This window comes from Dermochelys coriacea, chromosome 9 (genome assembly GCF_009764565.3).
Source record: "Dermochelys coriacea isolate rDerCor1 chromosome 9, rDerCor1.pri.v4, whole genome shotgun sequence".
Classification (NCBI taxonomy): Eukaryota; Metazoa; Chordata; order Testudines; family Dermochelyidae; genus Dermochelys; species Dermochelys coriacea.
This window is the reverse complement of record NC_050076.1, coordinates 27,824,371-27,846,455: the sequence shown is the minus strand read 5'-3', so window position 1 is coordinate 27,846,455 and position 22,085 is coordinate 27,824,371. Positions and strand designations below refer to the sequence as shown.

Sequence of the window (22,085 nt, the reverse complement as noted above, 5' to 3'; positions counted from 1 at the left end):
ATCGAGTGACCAGAGAGATTGAAGTGTTCTCCAACTGGTTTTTGAATGTTATAATTCTTGACGTCTGATTTGTGTCCATTCATTCTTTTACGTAGAGACTGTCCAGTTTGGCCAATGTACATGGCAGAGGGGCATTGCTGGCACATGATGGCATATATCACATTGGTAGATGCGCAGGTGAACGAGCCTCTGATAGTGTGGCTGATGTGATTAGGCCCTATGATGGTATCCCCTGAATAGATATGTGGACAGAGTTGGCAACGGGCTTTGTTGCAAGGATAGGTTCCTGGGTTAGTGATTCTGTTGTGTGGTGTGTGGTTGCTGGTGAGTATTTGCTTCAGATTGGGGGGCTGTCTGTAAGCAAGGACTGGTCTATCTCCCAAGATCTGAGAGAGCGATGGCTCGTCCTTCAGGATAGGTTGTAGATCCTTGATGATGCGTTGGAGAGGTTTTAGTTGGGGGCTGAAGGTGATGGCTAGTGGCGTTCTGTTGTTTTCTTTGTTGGGCCTGTCCTGTAGTAGGTGACTTCTGGGTACTCTTCTGGCTCTGTCAATCTGTTTCTTCACTTCAGCAGGTGGGTATTATAGTTGTAGGAATGCATGATAGAGATCTTGTAGGTATTTGTCTCTGTCTGAGGGGTTGGAGCAAATGCGGTTATATCGTAGCGCTTGGCTGTAGACAATGGATCGAGTGGTATGATCTGGATGAAAGCTAGAGGCATGTAGGTAGGAATAGCGGTCAGTAGGTTTCCGATATAGGGTGGTGTTTATGTGACCATCGCTTATTAGCACCGTAGTGTCCAGGAAGTGGATCTCTTGTGTGGACTGGTCCAGGCTGAGGTTGATGGTGGGATGGAAATTGTTGAAATCATGGTGGAATTCCTCAAGAGCTTCTTTTCCATGGGTCCAGATGATGAAGATGTCATCAATGTAGCGCAAGTAGAGTAGGGGCATTAGGGGACGAGAGCTGAGGAAGCGTTGTTCTAAGTCAGCCATAAAAATGTTGGCATACTGTGGGGCCATGCGGGTACCCATCGCAGTGCCGCTGATTTGAAGGTATACATTGTCACCAAATGTGAAATAGTTATGGGTCAGGACAAAGTCACAAAGTTCTGCCACCAGGTTAGCCGTGACAGTATCGGGGATACTGTTCCTGACGGCTTGTAGTCCATCTTTGTGTGGAATGTTGGTGTAGAGGGCTTCTACATCCATAGTGGCTAGGATGGTGTTTTTAGGAAGATCACCAATGGACTGTAGTTTCCTCAGGAAATCGGTGGTGTCTCGAAGATAGCTGGGAGTGCTGGTAACGAAGGGCCTGAGGAGGGAGTCTACATAGCTATCTTCGAGACACCACCGATTTCCTGAGGAAACTACAGTCCATTGGTGATCTTCCTAAAAACACCATCCTAGCCACTATGGATGTAGAAGCCCTCTACACCAACATTCCACACAAAGATGGACTACAAGCCGTCAGGAACAGTATCCCCGATACTGTCACGGCTAACCTGGTGGCAGAACTTTGTGACTTTGTCCTGACCCATAACTATTTCACATTTGGTGACAATGTATACCTTCAAATCAGCGGCACTGCGATGGGTACCCGCATGGCCCCACAGTATGCCAACATTTTTATGGCTGACTTAGAACAACGCTTCCTCAGCTCTCGTCCCCTAATGCCCCTACTCTACTTGCGCTACATTGATGACATCTTCATCATCTGGACCCATGGAAAAGAAGCTCTTGAGGAATTCCACCATGATTTCAACAATTTCCATCCCACCATCAACCTCAGCCTGGACCAGTCCACACAAGAGATCCACTTCCTGGACACTACGGTGCTAATAAGCGATGGTCACATAAACACCACCCTATATCGGAAACCTACTGACCGCTATTCCTACCTACATGCCTCTAGCTTTCATCCAGATCATACCACTCGATCCATTCTCTACAGCCAAGCGCTACGATATAACCGCATTTGCTCCAACCCCTCAGACAGAGACAAACACCTACAAGATCTCTATCATGCATTCCTACAACTACAATACCCACCTGCTGAAGTGAAGAAACAGATTGACAGAGCCAGAAGAGTACCCAGAAGTCACCTACTACAGGACAGGCCCAACAAAGAAAACAACAGAACGCCACTAGCCATCACCTTCAGCCCCCAACTAAAACCTCTCCAACGCATCATCAAGGATCTACAACCTATCCTGAAGGACGAGCCATCGCTCTCTCAGATCTTGGGAGATAGACCAGTCCTTGCTTACAGACAGCCCCCCAATCTGAAGCAAATACTCACCAGCAACCACACACCACACAACAGAACCACTAACCCAGGAACCTATCCTTGCAACAAAGCCCGTTGCCAACTCTGTCCACATATCTATTCAGGGGATACCATCATAGGGCCTAATCACATCAGCCACACTATCAGAGGCTCATTCACCTGCGCATCTACCAATGTGATATATGCCATCATGTGCCAGCAATGCCCCTCTGCCATGTACATTGGCCAAACTGGACAGTCTCTACGTAAAAGAATGAATGGACACAAATCAGACGTCAAGAATTATAACATTCAAAAACCAGTTGGAGAACACTTCAATCTCTCTGGTCACTCGATCACAGACCTAAGAGTGGCTATACTTCAACAAAAAAGCTTCAAAAACAGACTCCAACGAGAGACTGCTGAATTGGAATTAATTTGCAAACTGGATACAATTAACTTAGGCTTGAATAGAGACTGGGAATGGATGAGTCATTACACAAAGTAAAACTATTTCCCCATGGTATTTCTCCCCCCCACCCCACCCCCCACTGTTCCTCTGATATTCTTGTTAACTGCTGGAATTAGCCTACCTGCTTGTCACCATGGAAGGTTTTCCTCCTTTCCCCCCCCTGCTGTGGGTGATGGCTTATCTTAAGTGATCACTCTCCTTACAGTGTGTATGATAAACCCATTGTTTCATGTTCTCTGTGTGTGTGTATATACATCTCTCCTCTGTTTTTTTCCACCAAATGCATCCGATGAAGTGAGCTGTAGCTCACGAAAGTTTATGCTCTAATAAATTTGTTAGTCTCTAAGGTGCCACAAGTACTCCTTTTTTTTTTTTTTTCTTTATCCCATCTTTGTTTTTCCTGTTGTTGGTAGGGCTGCCAATTTTAGTTGTACATATTCCTTGAGGTTTCATCACAAGACATAATCTGTAATTAAAGATTAATCTGGAGACTGCAGGACAATCCTGGAGGGTTGGCAACCTTAGCTGTTGTTTGAACCTGAGATTGCTGAAATACTGTAAAAGGCAGTTCCCTTGAGCATTTTTGCCTTAGAAATAGGGCTGTCGATGAATTGCAGTTAACTCGTGTGATTAATGCAAATTAATCACAATTAAAAAAATTAATTGCAATTTATTGGACCGTTAAACAATAGAATACCAATTGATATTTATTAAATATTTTTGGATGTTTTTCTACATTTTCAAATGTATTGATTTCTATTACAACACAGAATACAAAGTGTACAGTGCTCACTTTATATTATTTTTGATTACAAATATTTGCACTGTATACGTTTGTAAGCTACACTTTCACGATAGAGATTGTACTGCAGTACTTGTATGAGGTGAATTGAAAGATACTCTTTTGTTTATCATTTTTACAGTGCAAATATTTGTAATCAAAAATAATATAAAGTGAGCACTGTATACTTTGTATTCTGTGTTGTAATAGAAATCAATATATTTGAAAATGTAGAAAAAATCCAAAAATATTTAAATAAATGGTATTCTATTATTGTTTTTTAGTCGCTTGACAGCCTTACTTAGAAGAAATCAAGAAGTATTAGAAATCTCATGAATCTCTGCTTAAACATTTGCATATACATTTGAACCTTTATGTGCTTATCCATACCTGTACAGGTTTGAATATCGTCACTGATGATGGAAGGGAATTGAATACTGTCCTGGTCATAACTGAGAGCTTTGTCTACATGGCAAGATGCTGTGTGGCAAACCAGGGTGTCAATCTACCGTACTCTAGGTCGCTGCATAGTAATGTCCCACATGGACACTGCTATAGCAACTGAAAGTCCTGGGGTGAGGCTTAGCAGATTATTACTTGAAAATACAGTACACTAAGTCATTCACTGTATTATAACAGTGTCCATGTGGGATGTTACTGCATGGCAAGCTGGTGTGCTATAGATTGATACCCTAGCTTGCTGAGCAGTAATTTATCAAGCCCACAGTTTGCTTTTAAGCAAAGGATGTGTGTGTGTGTGGGGTGAGGGAAGGGGCATACACGTGCACTCTCACACAATGTGTTATAATGATGAAAGATTGAGGAACAGTGAGAAATGTATTACTGTTAAAGTAGTTATTTTAGACTTGTATTATGGTCTCAATCCAGCGAAGGATTTAAGCACACTTTTAACTTTAAACGTGCGAGGAGTCCTGTTAAAATGGGACTATTCATGTACTTAATGTTTAGAAGAATTTTAAATTCTTTCCTGGAATGGGCCCAAATTGGGGATAATGTTCTATTGGAGAGACATGGAAGTATGGGTTATAGTGTAATCATTGGAAGTATGGTGTGCACTGCATTTTTTTTTTAACTTTATCAGGCATCTTCAAGAGCCTTTCTTATTTACTGCTTGGCTCTGTTGGCCCTTATCTCCCATGACTAGTAATGGTGCTCTGCTGCTTAGCATAAGGAAACTCCAGCTCCGAGCTCCAGGGAATTAAAGTGTAAGCTCATTAAGCTGATAGCTTAGACTAGAATGATGACTACCTCTATTCAAATGGAAATCCTGTGTGTGTTAATATACAATAGATGCTTACTTTCTGTGTTGTCTTATTTGTGTTTTTGTTTTTCCACCAGATTGGCGCTTATTTTAGCAGCATATTAGCTGAAAAGCTAAAACTTAATACTTTCCAGGACACGGGAAAGAAGAAACCACAAATAAATGCCAAAGATAATTATTGGCTGGTTACTGCTCGCTCTCAGAGTGCAATTCACAACTGGTTCACAGATTTAGCAGGAAATAAACCACTGACTATTTTAGCAAAAAAGGTATAAACAGATTTTCACTCCTTTTAAATGTTCCTTGGATTTTACAGAGTTGGAGTATTTATGTAATACTTTATATTTATATTAACCAATGCATATTTCTGCATTTATTATTAAAAAGTGACTTGATCTCATTCTGATCACAAAGTAGGCTTTCTTTTAATTGTGTAATAAGGGTGTAGGTGGATATGGACAACTCTATATACATCACATGGGGAAATGCTTTTTTCTCTGCCCTGAGATGTATAGTAATGGGAAAATTGGCATACTTTATAATTGGGATCCCCACTGAAATCAATACGATTTTGCCACTGACTACAACGGGAGTAGGAGGATGCTTTGAAATGTTTGTTCTTATCTTTGTATCTTCTCATTCAAAAGAAAAGAGGCAAGATTCCCAAATACTATCTAAACTGTGAAGTTCTTTGTGCAAATTGCCTTACTTCTCTTTGGCTATAGTTAACCTTGGGTAATCAGGTTCTCTGTGTATACACTTTATTTAGATGTTTTCTGTCTCCATGCAAGAATTCTGCTCTACATAAATTTCTCATAACAAAATAGGAAAGTGTTAGAGGTTGATGCAGTATTGAGAGAAACACCTTGCTTTTACTCCAACCCTCCTGAATGCCCTTTACATTGACACCAATATGTCCTTACTATCTCTTGTAAATTATTTTCCTTTCACCATTCTTACTCCTAAGATCTTGCTCAGGTTTAAGCTTCCAACAGCTCAGAGTGGTAGCCGTGTTAGTCTGTATCAGAAAAACAATGAGGGGTACTTGTGGCACCTTAGTGACTAACATTTATTTGGGCATAAGCTTTTGTGGGCTAAAACCCACTTCATCAGATGCATGGAGTGGAAAAAACAGAGGCAGATATATATACACAGTACATGAAAAGATGGGAGTTGCCTTACCAAGTGGGGGGTCAGTGCTAACAAGACAATTCAATTGAAGTGGAAGTGGGCTATTCTCAACAGTAGAATACCAAGGGAGGAAAAATCACTTTTGTAGTGGTAATGAGACAAATGTGGTCAGGATGGCCCATTTCAAACAGTTGACAAGAAGGTGTGAGTTACAGTAGGGGGAAATTAGTTTTTGTAGTAACTCATCCACTCCCAGTCTTTATTCAGGCCTAATCTGATGGTGTCCAATTTGCAAATTAATTCCAGTTCTGTAATTTCTCATTGGATTCTGTTTTTGAAGTCTTTTTGTTGAAGAATTGCCACCCACTTTAAAGTTTGTTATTGAGTATCCAGGGAGATTGAAGTGTTCTCCAACTGGTTTTTGAATGTTATAATTCTTGACATCTGATTTGTGTCCACTTAGTCTTTTGCGTAGAGACTGTCCAATTTGGCCAGTGTACATGGCAGAGGGGCATTGCTGGCACATGATGGCAATGTGATGTTTTTTCCACTCTATGTGTCTGATGAAGTGGATTTTAGCCCACAAAAGCTTATACCCAGATAAATGTGTTAATCTCTAAGGTGCCAGAAGTACACTCTAAATTTAAAGTTACAATGAGATATAGTACTCTTATTCCACAATAAGATTGTGCACAGAGAGACCTAAACAGAGATAAATAAAGCTGTGAGTTACACCAAGTTTAGTTCTGGTTTCTGTGTTGCCAAGGCCTACGACTAAAATAAATAGCATAAGAATATATACCATCCATTGCCAGGAGTGTTTTATAATAAGAGCTATGCTCATTATCAACCAATAAGGTTAATTTCTTAACTTAAAAAAATGTTAATCTCAGAAGTGGTGATACTGAAAGGATCCTTTAGACTATATTCTTGCTTCCTAGTAAGTGGCCAGGATGCTTAAATGTCTGAATAGCTGGGATAATTGGCCTGCCAATAACACCACAAAGGGATGTTAACATTGTCATGTGTCTAGTAACGCAGAGTGGACCATCACTGTTACTGAACACCCTTGAGATACCGTATGAAAAGATGCTACCAGTCAATGTCAAAGATCATGAAAGCAGACATTATTATACCAGGGCCAGCAAGCTGAGTATTCACGCCTTACTACACAGTATGAGTTGCTTTGAAAAAGTGTTCAATGGATATGTTTTCCTCCTTGGATATTGCTTCAAAAGGCATTACAAAATTATTCCACATATATGCAAAAAGTTAGATGATCTCCTGAGTTTATGGATGAACATAAACTACACTTCAGAAAGAATTTTAGAATTAAATAGTCAAGGTCTCTAGAAACCCAAGCTGGTTTCCTTACAATTTTGTTATATTGGGTTTTCTATAGTATTTTATTTTCTGTTTCATTCTAGGTTCCTATTCTCAGTAAAAAGGAGGATGTTTTTGCTTATTTGGCAAAATATTCTGTGCCACTACTGCGAGCAGCATGGCTGATCAAGATGACATGTGCCTACTATGCTGCTGTTTCTGAAGCTAAAATTAAAAAACGTCAGGCTACTGATCCAAATATTGGTAAATGAACAAAGAATTCTAATGTCTAGCTGCACTGTAATAGTTGAATGGAACTGCTCCTTTTGTTCAGTGTTCTGGGGTGGCTTGGAAAGTATGTAGCAAAGATTCATTTATTAGTAGGAGTCTTATTTTTTTCCCATTTAGATTTCTATTCCCCTTGCCCCCACTCCTCCCCAAACCATCAAATAATATAGAACACTATAAGATACAAAATATTGCCCCATCCAATTACCCCTCCATCTGTCAAATCAAATCCCAAATCTCTAATCACTTTATTGAAAAGAATATAATGTATCTTAATCATCATCTGGTGACATTCATCCCAGTGTAGAGAGCTCATCTAGGGGCCTATCCATTCAAGTTCCTCTTATTATGAAGTTAAAGGCTTAAATGGCCAGAGGTCCTTCTATGCTAGGAAGAATGTCATCCTGGAGTGAATTGAGTTGTTACTTTGAAAAGCCTGGAATTAAATTTGAAAGTTTATATTTTTAGGCATAATTTATATTAAAATGGTTGTGGGAGCACTTTTCATTTCTCCAATGGGGGTTGAATGCTACCTTCTGGCACCAACCAAAAGTACTGGGCCAAGTATTGAATGTACCATGGATGTGAACATGACAATCTAAAGAGCTTTCAAGAACAGTGAGAATGGCATGCTCTTGCAAGAGAAATGGGGAATTTATGTCTTCCTGCTGAACTCCAACTTGAAAACATATTTGTAGGCTGCTCAAGGCTGGAGGGATTACATTTCATGTCAGATTTTCTGTATGTACAGACAGGTTGGTTGCCTGATCCAGATCTGACCTGTATGTCTTTCTCAGTGTTGTCAAAATAGTTTAGTGTGAGCTCTCTGGTGCAGAGACGGTCTTCTCCCTTCCTTGTGTGTACAGTGCCTACCAGAATGGTGCTGCTGATTGTGGTTCCTAGGTACTGCCAGAACATAAATAATAATTGGAGCAAGTTTGGTCCTGGGGGAAATGTGCTATTTTTCCGATCTGATATATCGCTAAGTCATTAGTATGGTCCATCTCATTCCTGCTACCCATTTTCCATTTCCTCTGGGCCCAGCCCACCATTCCCATTGCAGATCTCTCTCTGACGTTCTCTAGTACTATGTCCCTTATGTAAATCCTCCCTCTCTAACTTCTTCCTGCCACTCTTCCTTGTTTGTGGGGTTATACTAATTTATTATTTGAATTATGATAACATCTAGAAACCCCAATCAAGAATCAGGGCTGCATTGTGCTAGGCACAGTACAGCCAAATGACAAATAAAAAGACCGTCTAGGTATGAGACGGGACAAAATACAGTAGAACCTCAGTTACAAATACCAGAGTTGTGAACTAACGGGTCAACCACACATCTCATTTGGAACCGGAAGTGTACAATCAGGCAGCAGCAGAGACAAAAAAGAGGAGGAGGAAGAAGGAAAAAAAGCAAGTACAGTACTGTAAACTACTAAAAAAAGGTAAAGTTTAAAAAAAAAAATTTGACAAGGTAAGGGAACTGTTTCAGTGCTTCTTTCATTTAAATTAAGATGGTTAAAAGCAGCATTTTTCTTCTGCATAGTAAATTTCAAAGCTGTATTAAGTCAATTTTCAGTTGTAAACTTTTGAAAGAACAACCATAACATTTTGTTCAGAGTGACGAACAACCTCCATTCCCAAGGTGTTCATAACTCTGAGGTTCTACTGTAAGTGGGCAAAAAATACAAAATGGGTATCTGGATGAGATAATATATGAACAGAGTTTTTAGCAGATAAACAGGATTTGGTGGATACCAAGTCAAGTTGTTAACCTCCAGGGTTTAAGGAAAGCATTTTTTAATTTAATATTTAAAGTTTTTAATACTGAATGTACTTTTAAACAGTTGTTAAATGTAGCAGAAGTACCTCTCCTTTGCTGCTGAGTGCACCTGGTAAACCCTGACTTTGTTTTAAGTGAAATGTCACTTTAAATTGGCAGTTCAGAACTGTGCTTTGGAATCCAGCATCAAAGGGACTAAAACTAAAAAATATTTAGCCAGTTTGGAAGTTGGAGAGTATGCAGATTGTTGGGGATGAAATAATATACGTTTACAACTCTTCCAGTACCTGAAATTAGTGATTCCCTTCTCCCACCCTTTATTTGTAATGTAAACCATTAAGTTAAAGCAAAAGATCTTTGTGTTTCACCATCATACTGCAGCACTTCTGTGTCCTTGCTATGAACACCTGTGGGCTAATATTTCATGCAAACATTTTTTCAGTTACTATTTGTGGGGTTTCAGTCTCTAAACTTTGCTTTCTAGCATTTTAAGCTAGACAGCATGTTTTTCATTCTTTAGCAAAAATCTTAAACAACTTAGCTCTCTAATGGGGATGTACAGAAATAAGTATCTGACCCAACTTTTCAAAAACTCTCTAAAATTCTTTGTATTTTGGAAGTTATAAAACAGTATAACCAAAGAAACCTGTGGTAGTGTTGCATGGTGCTAGCATTGGTAATACTAGATGTGCTATTTTATTTTCCAACCTGCATAACCTGCGGCTTCAGATTCAGAGTCAAACTGAGGGTGCTGTGTATACAGTATTATTTTTTTGGAAATATTGCTGCTCATGGCAAATTCATTAACAAAAAAGAGTTAATTGATTATAAACTAATCAACTTGATTATGAAATGGATATTACATTATAAAAATACATTAAAAGAACATTAAGATTGCGAAATCCAGCACTCAGAAGATAGAAAATGCCAGATCTGAGGTTAACCATGCAACATTAATTTGGCCTTTTAGTGCATATGCATTATGATAGTCTTTAAGTACATGATCACAGACTCTTTTTCCCACAGATCCCAGGGTCATTCAGTGCACAGGATGATAATCTAGACACTCAAAAATGTTTGATCTAAAATATTAACATTTGTGGTTTTGCCCTAGGTTTTGGCCTAAAGTAAATTACAAATTTTTGTGTCATCGGACAAATGGTAGGGGTGTCTAGATTTAGTATTTTAAAACTTGTTAGTTAATTGGCAATCAACTAACTTGTGTTGGAATAGGAACAAAAACTCTAGTCTGCCTACTTGTACTCGTGCTACTACAGCATCCAGGCAAAGGGATATGAAATATAAAAACTAGAATTGTTTCCTATTACTGAAATATTGATGATTTTTTTCTGTAAAACGTGGCATATACCAAATACATGGCATTTTGATATGCAATAAAGGTTTTAATAGTGCTTTTTTGGGATAATCTGTATAACTCACTCTTGGCTTTGGCAGTCTCTTACTAATACATCCATGCTAAACTGATGCTGATAAATCTTTTGTACCATACAAATACGTTGTTTTGGTGTCTTCTACAAGTGTGCTGTGAGAAAAGTTCAGGACAGAAATGTATCCTTGCCCTCAGTACACATCACAAATCATTGAGAGAAGTAATTTGTGACTCTACAAGAGCTGGTCTTGTGTCTCAAGAGATGAAAGGCTTGTGCATTAACCCACTGTGCCAGCCAGTGAGGCACAAGCAAATGTGGATTTACTGGCAAGATGAGTTTTCAGGTTGCGTTTATATCTTATTAGATAGAAATTGGGTCTTTGGAGGACAGTCTACTCCAGGATCATAAATATTTGAGTTTAAAATAATTATAACCAGAGTATTCTGCAAGTCCACATTTTCCTCTGAGAACCTTACTTTTATGTCTGTCTTTGGAAATGGGGCTGATTATCAGCTTACCATATTTGGAGCACAGCTGGAGGATGGTAGGTGCAAAGGAGCAGTGTGCAACCACTCCAACCCCAATCCTGGGGCTGGTTCTGAATCAGCTGGATTTTCAGGGTAGGTTAGAGAAGCTGGAGGGCTGCTCTAAACAAGGTTTGGGTGGAAACATCATTTAGGGATGAATTTATTAAAGTAAAGATAGGAAAGAAATTGGTAAACTACGGATAAAAGCTAGTGAGAAACGGTCAACTGTAAAAGAGTCCCATTTAAACAACACATGAAGGCAAGTAACTAAATATTGACAAAATTGTACAAGCTGATATGTACAAATGCTAGAAGTCTAAATACTAAGATGGTGAACTAGAGTGCTTAGCATGAAATTAGGATATTGATATGATATAAGCATGGAAACTTGGTAGAATGATGATACTCTGTGGAACACAATACTATCAAGGTACAAAATATACAGGCATGACAGTGTAGGTCCTGGTGGTGGGGGATATGTGAAGGAAAGTATGGAGTCAAATAATGGAACCATAGAATCTCTATGAATAAAAATTCCATGCTTGAACAATAAGAGTAGAGCAGTAGTACTGGCCACTGACCAGGATGGTGATGGTGACTGTGAAATGCTCAAGGAGATTAGAGTCTACAGAAGCAGACAATGCAATAATAATGGGGGATTGCAACTATTCTCACATTGATTGGATATATGACCTCAGGAAGGGATGCAGAAATTAAATTTCTAGTCACATTTAAATGATTGCTTCTTGGAGCAGCTAGTCCTGGAACTCACAAGGGGAGAGGCAGTTCTTGACTTAGGCCTAGGTGGAGCACAAGATCTGGTCCAAAAGATGGATAAAGCTGAACCGCTCAGTAATAGCGATCCTAGTGTAATTAAAATTGCATCCTTGTAGGGGAAAAATGCCAAAGAAACCCACCACAGTAGCATTTATCTTCAAAAAGGGGAACTATTCAAAAATGAGGAGGCTAGTTAAATGGAGATGAAAAGGAACAGTCACAAGGGTGAAATGCCTGCAAAATGTACAGAGGCTATTTTAAAAACACCATAATAGAGGCTCAAAACAGAGAGGAGCAAAAAATGCCACTCTTGCTAAACAGCAGAGTAAAAGAGGCAGTTAGAGATAAAAAGTCATCCTTTTAAAAATTGGAAGTCCACTACTAATGATACAAATAGAAGGAGGCATAAATTCTGGCAAGTCAAGAGTAAAATATAAGGCAGGCCAAGAAAGAATTTGAAGAGCAACTAGCAAAAGACACGCAAACAGCATTTTTTTTTAAAGTACATCAGAGCAGGAAGCCTGCCAAACGGGGCCACTGGACGATAGAGGTACTGAATCAGTGCTCAGAGAAGGCAAGACCGTTGCGGAGAAGCTACATTAATTCTTTGCATTGGTCTTGTGTGCAAAGGATATGGGTGAGATCCCCATACCCATATAGATCCTGTGCCAACATAATGTGCTTGTACTTTCAGAAAGCCTTTGACAAGGTTCCTCACCCATATGCTCTGAAGCAAAGTAAAGAGTCATGGGATAATAGGGAAGGTCCTCTCATGGATCAGTAATTGGTCAAAAGATAGGAAACAAAGGGTAGGAATAAATGGTAAATTTTCACAATGGAGAGAGAGAAATAGCAGGGTCCCCCAAGGATCTGTACTGGGACCAGTGATGTTCAGCATATTCATAACTCTCTCTTCACTGTTGAGATCATTTAAGTCCAAAGCTGACTGAAGAGTTACAAAGGGATGTCACTAAACTGGGTGACTGGGCAGCCAAATGGCAGATGGAAATTTGGTGTTAAGTGCAAGGTAATGAACCTTAGAATTGGGATTATTTTTTCCATGTACAAATGGATGATATCTAAATTAGCTGTTTATTCCAAGATCTCTCTTTCCAGTGGTATTCTGGATGTTTCTCTGAAAACATCTGCTCAATGTACAGCGGCAGTCAAAAAGGTGAACAGAATATTAGGAGCCATTGGTAAAGGGATATATGATAAGACAGAGAATATCAGAATGTTGCTATATAAATGCATGGTACGACCACATGTTGAATACTGCGTGCAGTTCTGGTCATCCAATCTCAGAAAAGATCTATTGGAATTAGAAAAGGTGCAGAGAAGGGCAACAAAGATGATGAGGGGGATGGAACAGCTTGCATGTGAGGAAAGATCAAAAACACTGGGTTTGTTCAGCTTGGAAAAGAGACGACTGAGGGGGGATATGATAGAGGTCTATAAAATCGTGAATGGTGTGGGAGACCATGGAACACAAGAACTAGAGCACCTGATAACATTAATAGGCAGCAGATTTAAAACAAAAAAAAAAAGGAAGTAGAGTCACATAACACATAGTCAACCTATAGATCTTATTGCCGTGGGATGGTGTGAAGGCCAAAAGTATAACTGGTTCCAAAAAATTAGATAATTTTGTGGTGGATAGGTCCATCGATGGCTGTTAGACAAGATGGTCAGGGACATAACCCCATGCGCCAAGTGTCTCTAAACTTTCAATGTCCAGAAGCAGGGACTGGATGACAGGAAATGGATCACTTGAAATTGCCCTTTTCTGTTCATTCCCTTTTGAAGCAGCTGGCCTTGGCCACTGTCGGAGACAGGATACTGGGTTAGATGGACCATTGATCTGAGCCGTATGGCCATTCTTATGCTAGCTGCCAAGGGGCTGTTCTGGTGTCTGAACATCATCAGGGCCATATGGACACTGTGTCTGAGCCCTCTCTTTCAAGGGCTGGGATGGATTTACCTAGAGAGTCTCTTGCACTGGAGGGATCCACAACTAGCCAGATTTAAGTCTGCCTTCTACCAGGAAAAAAGGCACAAAGCAGGCATAATCTGTCCAGTTATTTCCCTTTGGGCTAGCATTTTTAAAATGCAAATCCAAGATCTCTGTCATTGTTGGGGAAGATTGGGACCTGATAGGATTTTGACAGCTAGGATAGGCAGCTGATGATACAAATAACATAATGGGAAATCTGTTTTCCTCAACCACTGTGTTTTTTCTTGGAGGCTACCACACTCACTCCTGCCTAAGGGTTTAGGTGCTGCTGGCTGTTCCTACTCACTTCCTTTAGGGCCCAGCTTTGCTGTTTATAAACCTAATTTGACTGCTTTTTCTTTCCACTGGCTAATTGAATTTGCATGGCATAATGGCAGTATATTTATAAAACATCCCATATTGTGCCTCTTAACGTAAAACATGGCACCAGCTTAATTCAATGGAGAAGTGGCTGGAGGAGAGAGCGGGGTGTAGCGAGGAGGAGAGGTGGTGCATCTTGGGACCAGTACAGACACCACTGGATCCAACCACAGCAAGGGATATAGTAAGTGCAGGGAGTCTGTCTGGCTCTCTAGGGAACCTAGGGCAAAACACAGTTCTGCAAGAACCATTGAGAACATTTGCTGGTGGATTGTCCCTCAAAAAAAACCCAAACAAACTTACCCCAAAAAGATATTTGGTAACCCTAATCAGGTCTTTTAAGGAGTATACTTGAATTTTGTCAGTTTATTTGCTGCCCTATTTGTCAGTGCTTCTCAATTTTATATATATCCGCTCTTTTCAATAGCGTACAGAACTTTCTCTTTCAGCTTGTTTTTCTTTCTGTTGAATTAAACTATTTTTTTTTGTTTACTTGGATGCTGGTAACATCTTGCATTATATCTAGGACATGGGGAGAAAGAGGCAGCCAAGCAGGATGCAATTGTTCATCTGCAATTTTTCCAAATCTGAAACGGCTCATGTGCCACACCCATGAAGAGTGTTTTCTGTGTGGGGTGTCCGAGAGCATTTTGCACTGTAGCATAGATACGCCTTGATCTGTCCCACCAAATCTTGTAGCTTATTCTGTTTGGGACTGTGGTCAGGCCATAATATGGGCCAACACTAAGGGCACATCTACACTTGCAAAGTTACAGCGCTGGCAGTTACAGCGCTGCTCAGAAAGAGCAGAAGGAAAATTGCTGTTGTGTGTTCACACTGAGAGCTGCCTGTGCAATAGCCTGTTCACACTTGTGGCACTTGCAGCGCTATTCAGAGCGGTGCAGTCTGGGCAGCTATCCCACAGAGCACCTCTTTCTCTTTTGCCTCTAAGACTTGTGGGAAGGTGGAGGGAGTCGCAGGGCATCCTGGGTCCAGTCCCAATGCCCCGTGATGCATTGCTTTGCATCACTCCCTGTGCTTCTGTCCACATTTGGCGCCATCTTTCAACGGTTTGTGTACTGCGCACCCTGCCTCTTTCGGGCTGCAGGAATGGATCCTGAACTGCTGGCCAGTATGCTGCTCACACTGACTAACACGTCACAAGTGGCAGTGGAGTTATTCCTTAAACTACAAAGGCAAGAGGAGTGCGACATTGATCTCACCACGTGTAGTAGCTATGACATGAGATTGCTTGTGGCATTCATGGAGGCATTGACCATAGTGGAATGCCGCTTTTGGGCTTGGGAAACAAGCACTGAGTGGTGGGATCAAATCGTGATGCACATCTGGGATGATGAGCAGTGGCTGCAGAATTTTCACATGAGGAAAGCCACGTTCATGGGACTGTGTGGTGAGTTCGCCCCAGCCCTGTGGTGCAAGGACATGAGAATGAGAGCTGCCTTGTCACTGGAGAAGTGCGTGGTGATAGCACTGTGGAAGCTGGCTACTCCAGCCTTCTACCAATCGGTCGCGAACCAGTTTGGAGTGGGAAAGTTGACTGTTGGAGTTGTGTTGATGGAATGTGCAGGGCCATTAATCGCATCCTGTTCCGAAAAACCGTGACTCTGGGCAACGTGCGTGATGTTGTGGATGGCTTTGCACAAATGGGCTTCCCTAACTGCAGAGTGGCAATAGATGGCATGCATATTCCAATTCTGGCACCAGACCACCAGCCACTGAGTACCTTAATTGCAATGGGTATTTTTCAATGGTTCTCCAGGTGCTTGTGGATCACGGTAGGCATTTTACAGACATTACTGCAGGCTGTTCCTGAAAGGTGCATGATGCATGGATCTTTTGGAACACTGGCCTGTTCAAGAAGCTGCAAGCAGGGACTTTCTTCCTGGACCAGAAGATCACCGTAGGGAAAGTCAAAATGCTCATTGTGATCCTGGGAGACCCTGCCTACCTCTTAATGCCATCGCTTATGAAGCCATACATGAGGGAATTTGACAGCAGCAAGGAGCAGTTCAACAACAGGCTGAGCAAGTGCAGAATGACTGTGGAATGTGCATTTGGCCATTTAAAAGCCCGCTGGTGCTGCCTTTGTGGGAAGCTGGACATGGCCGATGACAATATTCCTATGCATATAGCCGCGTGCTGTAAGGTCCATAATACTTGTGAAGGGAAGGGTGAAAGCGTCACTCAGGGCTGGACTGCAGAGGCTCAGCGCCTGGAGACTGTTTGAACAGCCAGGGACCAGGGCTATTAGAGGAGCACAGTGTGGGGCCATAAGGATCAGGGATGCCTTGAGGCAGCAATTTGAAGCTGAAAGTCACTAATCGTTGTTGCTATGCTTGAGATTGCAGTGCTTGTAATGCTAGGAGGTGATTAGTGCACATGATGCAAGAAGGGGCCTTAACATTATTGTATGTTGCTTTGCAGTATTCTATTAAGTGAAAGCGAAAAAGAGCAAAGATTGCTTTCAAACAAACACAATTCTTTTATTAAAAGACAACAATTGGAGGAAAGAGTCAAACAAAAAAAATTCATCAGCAGGGAGGGGAAGGGGGTATGGAGGAAGGGAAATTCTCAAGAGGAGTCGTCATCCTGGGACAGCTACAGATTTGAGTATGTCCAGGGATCATACCCAACCTTCTCCTTTGGAGTACAATGTCACCCGGTACTTCAGCAGGCCCAAACTGCAGAGGGATCGGTGTTGAGTGCAGTGGGTAGTGGGAGTCCACACTGCTGGACTGTGAGGGGGGAGGAGTGGAATGCTGAGGGTACAGAGTGGAGCCAGGATGTTAATAAGTGTGTGTTGGCGGTGTCTGGGGGGCACATGGGAAAGAATTTTGTGACAGAGGCTGCAGGGGAGGGCAGGCGCGGAGCTGCTCTGTTTGAAGAGCTAGTATCACCTGGAGCGTGTTCACTTGGTGCTCCCATAACTGTTAGGAGCTGCTCCGTGGCTTCTTTCTGGTGTGCTGTGTTCTTGTTTCGGTCCCTCTTCTTGCTATCCCACTGCTCCTTTAATTCCTGTTTCTTGGCGGCCGAGTGCATCATAACCTCATGCAGAAAGTCCTCTTTAGTTCTTCTTGGATGCTTTCTAATTCTCCGCAGCCATTCTGTGCTGCTAAGGAAGGCTGTGCTCCCAAGGTCATCTTTGTGAAGTTTAATTGCAACATTTTACAGAAGCAGTATTGTTTGCAACACAGACGACAGTGATTCAGTGCTTTAAAACACAGCCAGTACTCACACCTGTCAATAACTGGCTGACCCCAGGCAAGCACACACGAGCCACAAGAGCCCCAAAATGACGAGTAGCCTCAGGGGCAGGTAAATTACTGTTCCCGGACCCTACCAGACACTGGGCACGTGGCACTCAGGTAGAGCCAGCACTGTAGCGGGGGCCTGATAATCATTCCTGTCCCCATACTTTCCACAGGAGGTGATCATTTTGGAAGATATCTCGCTGCTGAGGTGAGCAGGGAATCAAGGGACGGTCTTCTCCAAGCTTGCAGCTTCTGCCCTGGCGCCTATGCAGCTAGCCTGTGTGTAGCAATGGTCCTTTTTCCCCCCCCCCACCCCCCATCATTGCAAGGTGGCGTAGAAAGTTATTGTTAATGGAGCAAGAAATGAAGCAGCTCTGCTGAGGAACCTGTGGCAGCAGATTGCCCAGTATCTCCATGAGAGTTTCCTGGAGATCTCTGAGGGAGATTCCCGTGAAGTGAGTGAACTCTATCAACAGTCTGTTCCGCCGCTCAGACTGGGCATGCGATGGGAGACAAGCCTGCTTCCTGCAACCCTCCTGCCCCTGACAACTTGCTTCATCAATTCCCAAAATCAGGTCCACTTACCAGGGGCCTCCTCTCCAACGAAGTATCCACAGGAGCCTTCACAGTGGAGGAGGGGTCGCTGCCGAGTATCGCGTCCAGCTCTTTGTAGAACCAGCAGCTCTTGGGTGCAGCACTGGAATGGCAGTTTGCCTCCATGCCTTGTGGTAGACATTCCGCAGCTCCTTCACTTTGACCCTGCACTGCAACGTGTCCCGGTCAGGCCCCTTTCTGTCATGCATCGTGAAATCTGTCCATAGGTATCATAATTCCTACAGCTGGAGCGCAGCTTGGACTGGACAGCTTCCTCTCCCCAAATGCTGATGAGGTCCAGCAGCTTGGCATCACTCCAAGCGGGGGATAGTCTGGTGCGTGGAGCAGGCATGGCCACCTGAAAAGTTGTGCTGAGACCACTGTACGCATCAGCGAGCGAACAGGAAGGGGACTTTCAAATTTGCAAAGGAATGTATGGGGTGGGGCTGATGGTTGGTCACCTGAGGGCAGGGCAGTAGAGTTCAAACTGATGACCAGAGAGGTGAGAACAAGCATTGTGGGACACCTCCTGGAGGCCAGGCGCAGTGCTGTAATCGACCAGGGTGTCTACGCTGGCATTGCAGCACGGTAGCCCCGGTGCAGAAAACTTGGCGGAGTGAGGTTCCTCCCTCCCTCCCCCCCCCCAGCGCTGCAACTGCGCAGTTTCTGCGCATTAAGTGGCTTGGCAGTGTGTACACCTTGGGAGTTACAACACAGAAAGCTGCTTTACTGCGCAGAAACTTGCCAGTGTAGATGTGGCCCGACTCATCCACTGAAGTTATTCCAAGACCACTTTTTCTTCCAGCTTCTTATGATACTCCAAAAAGTAAGCTGCAGTGTGCATAGAGCGTTCTGGAAATGCAAAAGAGAAAGTGGTGCTTTTGTCATTCAAACAAGTCGAGCAAGAAAAGTGCAAAACATGGGCTCAATCATGCAGCCCTTAAATCATGTGAGTCGTTTCCCTGAAATGACATAAGAGCTGTAGGATTTATTTTTGTAATGACTGTTACTTGACTGTTTCTGTCATTAGAAAGAATTGTCACAGGATATGACACATGCTGAATGTACAATTGAACTGGGAAACACAAACGAGCAAAACAGCAACCTAACATGAGAACACACCAAACAAAATGAAATAAAATCGTATTTGCAAAAAAAACTGCAAACTTGAACTGACTTGTTATAAGTACCAAGTATTTTTGTGTAGGATCCACTGTCCTCCCCTCCTGTGCACAGTGGGATGTTAGTTCCTTGAAAGTGAATAGAAAATCCCTTTTAATTAAAAGAAAAAAGAGAGGGCACTCTTAAAATCCCGAATCATTAGTTAGATATCATTAGACTAAAAAGGAAAGTTTTTTCAAAACTTTACCTGTTTCGTGCTGTAAGAAAAGCAAATCTGGCTCTAGGCAAGGAAGTGTACTTTCAAGCTGCTGGACAAGGAGTTAGGCCCATATGGCGTCTACAGAGGCTGCACAGTTCAGTTAAAGGTACAGAAAGATTGGAAGGACAGGATACATATACCTCAGTGTAGACGCTAAGCATGGGGTGAGAGGATAGGAATTTTTGAGTTCTGGTTGTAGCTCTTTCACTTACTGTCTGAATGACCTTCTAAATCATTTAATCCCTAGTGACACTTTCCCCATCTATAAAACATGGGTAAAGATACTATTACTTCATTATTGAAGTGCCCAGAGTGCATGCAACACAGCATAAAATGTGGTCCCTGCCTGAGAAATTTACGATCTGAAAAAGACAAATGAAACATGCTAGAAATCCCAGGAGAGGGATTATTCGAGCATATATATATATTTTAATTTAATTTGGCAATGACATTTGTACTGTCATGGACTGGGTTTGAAAGGAGTGAGATGCCTGGCATACTGGCAATAGGCTCAGCAAGGGAGAAAGCATGAAGATGAGAGGAGATGTGGGGAGAAGTGAAGTAGGATTCATGGGCAAAGATGATGGTGATGATAAATGAGAACAGCCAGGCAGAGGAGGTTTGAGCAGGACTAGAAGGCAAGGGGGGCAGTTGAATTTGGGTAGGGGTAGATGAGAGGCGGTTTGTGGAGGGATTCAGGGTGAGGTGACATTGTCCAAGTGGCAGGGGAATGTTTATTTTAGTAGTTCCATTCTAAATGGAGTGGAGGAGAGAAATACAGGAATGGCAGAGGGCAGAAAGATGATGCTTGAAGTATTCAGGAGGATAACGCATGGACAAGCACTTTAGCCGTAGGCACAAGAGTGGAAATTTGGAGATATTGGAAAAGTGAGTTGGATTTGGTAACTACTTGGATATTGGGGAATAGGAATGGAGAGGAACTGAAAATAAGAGGTTGTGAGCTTGGCTGAAAGAAAGGGTGGTCAATCACAATGGAAAAAGAAAGGAGAGAAAGTAGTGCCTAAGAAGAAAGAAATTAGGAGTTCTTTCTATCATATGTGGTAGGGGGGTTGTGAAGATTGCTTAATGTTTGTGCTGTGATTTGAGATATAGAGTACAGTAGAAACTGTAAATAGTTACAGCGTTACTAGTTCTAGGTAAAAACTTCATCATATTGCAGGTATTAAAGGAGGGAAAATAGTCCCTTAAGAGGATCTCACGTTCTGTGAGACGCACAGACTTTAACCAAACTCCAAAGATAAATTTAGAGAAACTACCAACATTAGAAAATAGGAAAACTAAGTTATCCAAGCAGACTTAACTCTGTCCTCATCCCTGCTAACCTTCTATTCTTTCCACTGTTGCATCTAGATTTTTGGAGAATGTTTCTTTGTCAGGACTTTGAGAGGTTTTTGCAGCCTGTGGCAGTTTGGCTTTTTCACAAAGTGAATTATGGCAGCCTGAAAAAAGCCATCTTTAAATCTGAACAATTTTTTTTTTTTAAATTGTGTGACAGTGTTGTAAGGTTAATTTAGGACTGGATAATGTACAACTATATAATACTATTGCACCCGTTACTATGACGGTATGTTAACTGCATATTAGTAGCAGCAAACTCCCAAAGCAATAAACTTGAGCTCCAGAGGCAGAAAACAGTGTTGTGTTGAATTAATAATTCTTGTTCAGGAGTCTAAACATGAAAACAGGTGAGAGCAATAGGCGAGACACTGAGGAACAACAAAAAAGGTATAGATTCAGAAGGGAAAAAAGCAATGTTTACAATGTAATAATCCGTGTATCTAATAGAGTGGCTGTAATAAAAGCAAATGAAACAAAGTTAAATTAACGTAGTTTAGTTGAAAGAAAAGGAGTACTTGTGGCACCTTAGAGACTAACACATTTATTTGAGCATAAGCTTTCGTGAGTTACAGCTCACTTCATTGGATGCATTTTTTTCCCCCACTGAATGCATCCGATGGAGTGAGATGTAGCTCATGAAAGCTTACGCTCAAATAAATTTTAGTCTCTAAAGTGCCACAAGTACTCCTTTTTTCTTTTTGCGGATACAGGCTAACACGGCTGCTACTCTGAAACCTAGTTTAGTTGTGCATTTGGCAGATGGGACCCTGGTTTTGCATCTCATCCAAAAGATGGGACCTTTGGCACAGTGCTGTCTTGCAAGTATATTGATTTAGTATTGTCACAAACAAATAAAGGTCTCCTACTGAACTGGCAAAATGAGTGAGTTGTGTTGTCCTGGGTTTTTCTTAGCACACTCCCATCAAACTTCTGTCCAGGTCTGGCCTTGCATATCTTGCAATCTAAGGATGACACAATTGCAGCTTGAAGCAAGTTTTTGCAACGCTGTTAAGATCGATTTTCCAAAATAGAGTAATAAATGGTAGAGATGGGTCTGTGCCATGAGGCTTAGATCAGGCATT

The 22,085-nt window shown here is 41.8% G+C and overlaps 1 protein-coding gene across 2 annotated transcripts in view; it reads left to right on the top strand.

Annotated features, from left to right (window-relative positions):
• The window catches only part of MED12L (mediator complex subunit 12L), a 335,742-nt gene that overhangs the window by 21,150 nt on the left and 292,507 nt on the right, over positions 1-22,085 (top strand). For both annotated transcript variants that reach the window (XM_043492366.1, XM_038415603.2), the window contains exons 3-4: positions 4,881-5,072; positions 7,362-7,521. In XM_043492366.1, the coding sequence (XP_043348301.1) occupies positions 4,881-5,072; positions 7,362-7,521 (352 nt within the window). The remainder of the gene's footprint in view (positions 1-4,880; positions 5,073-7,361; positions 7,522-22,085) is intronic.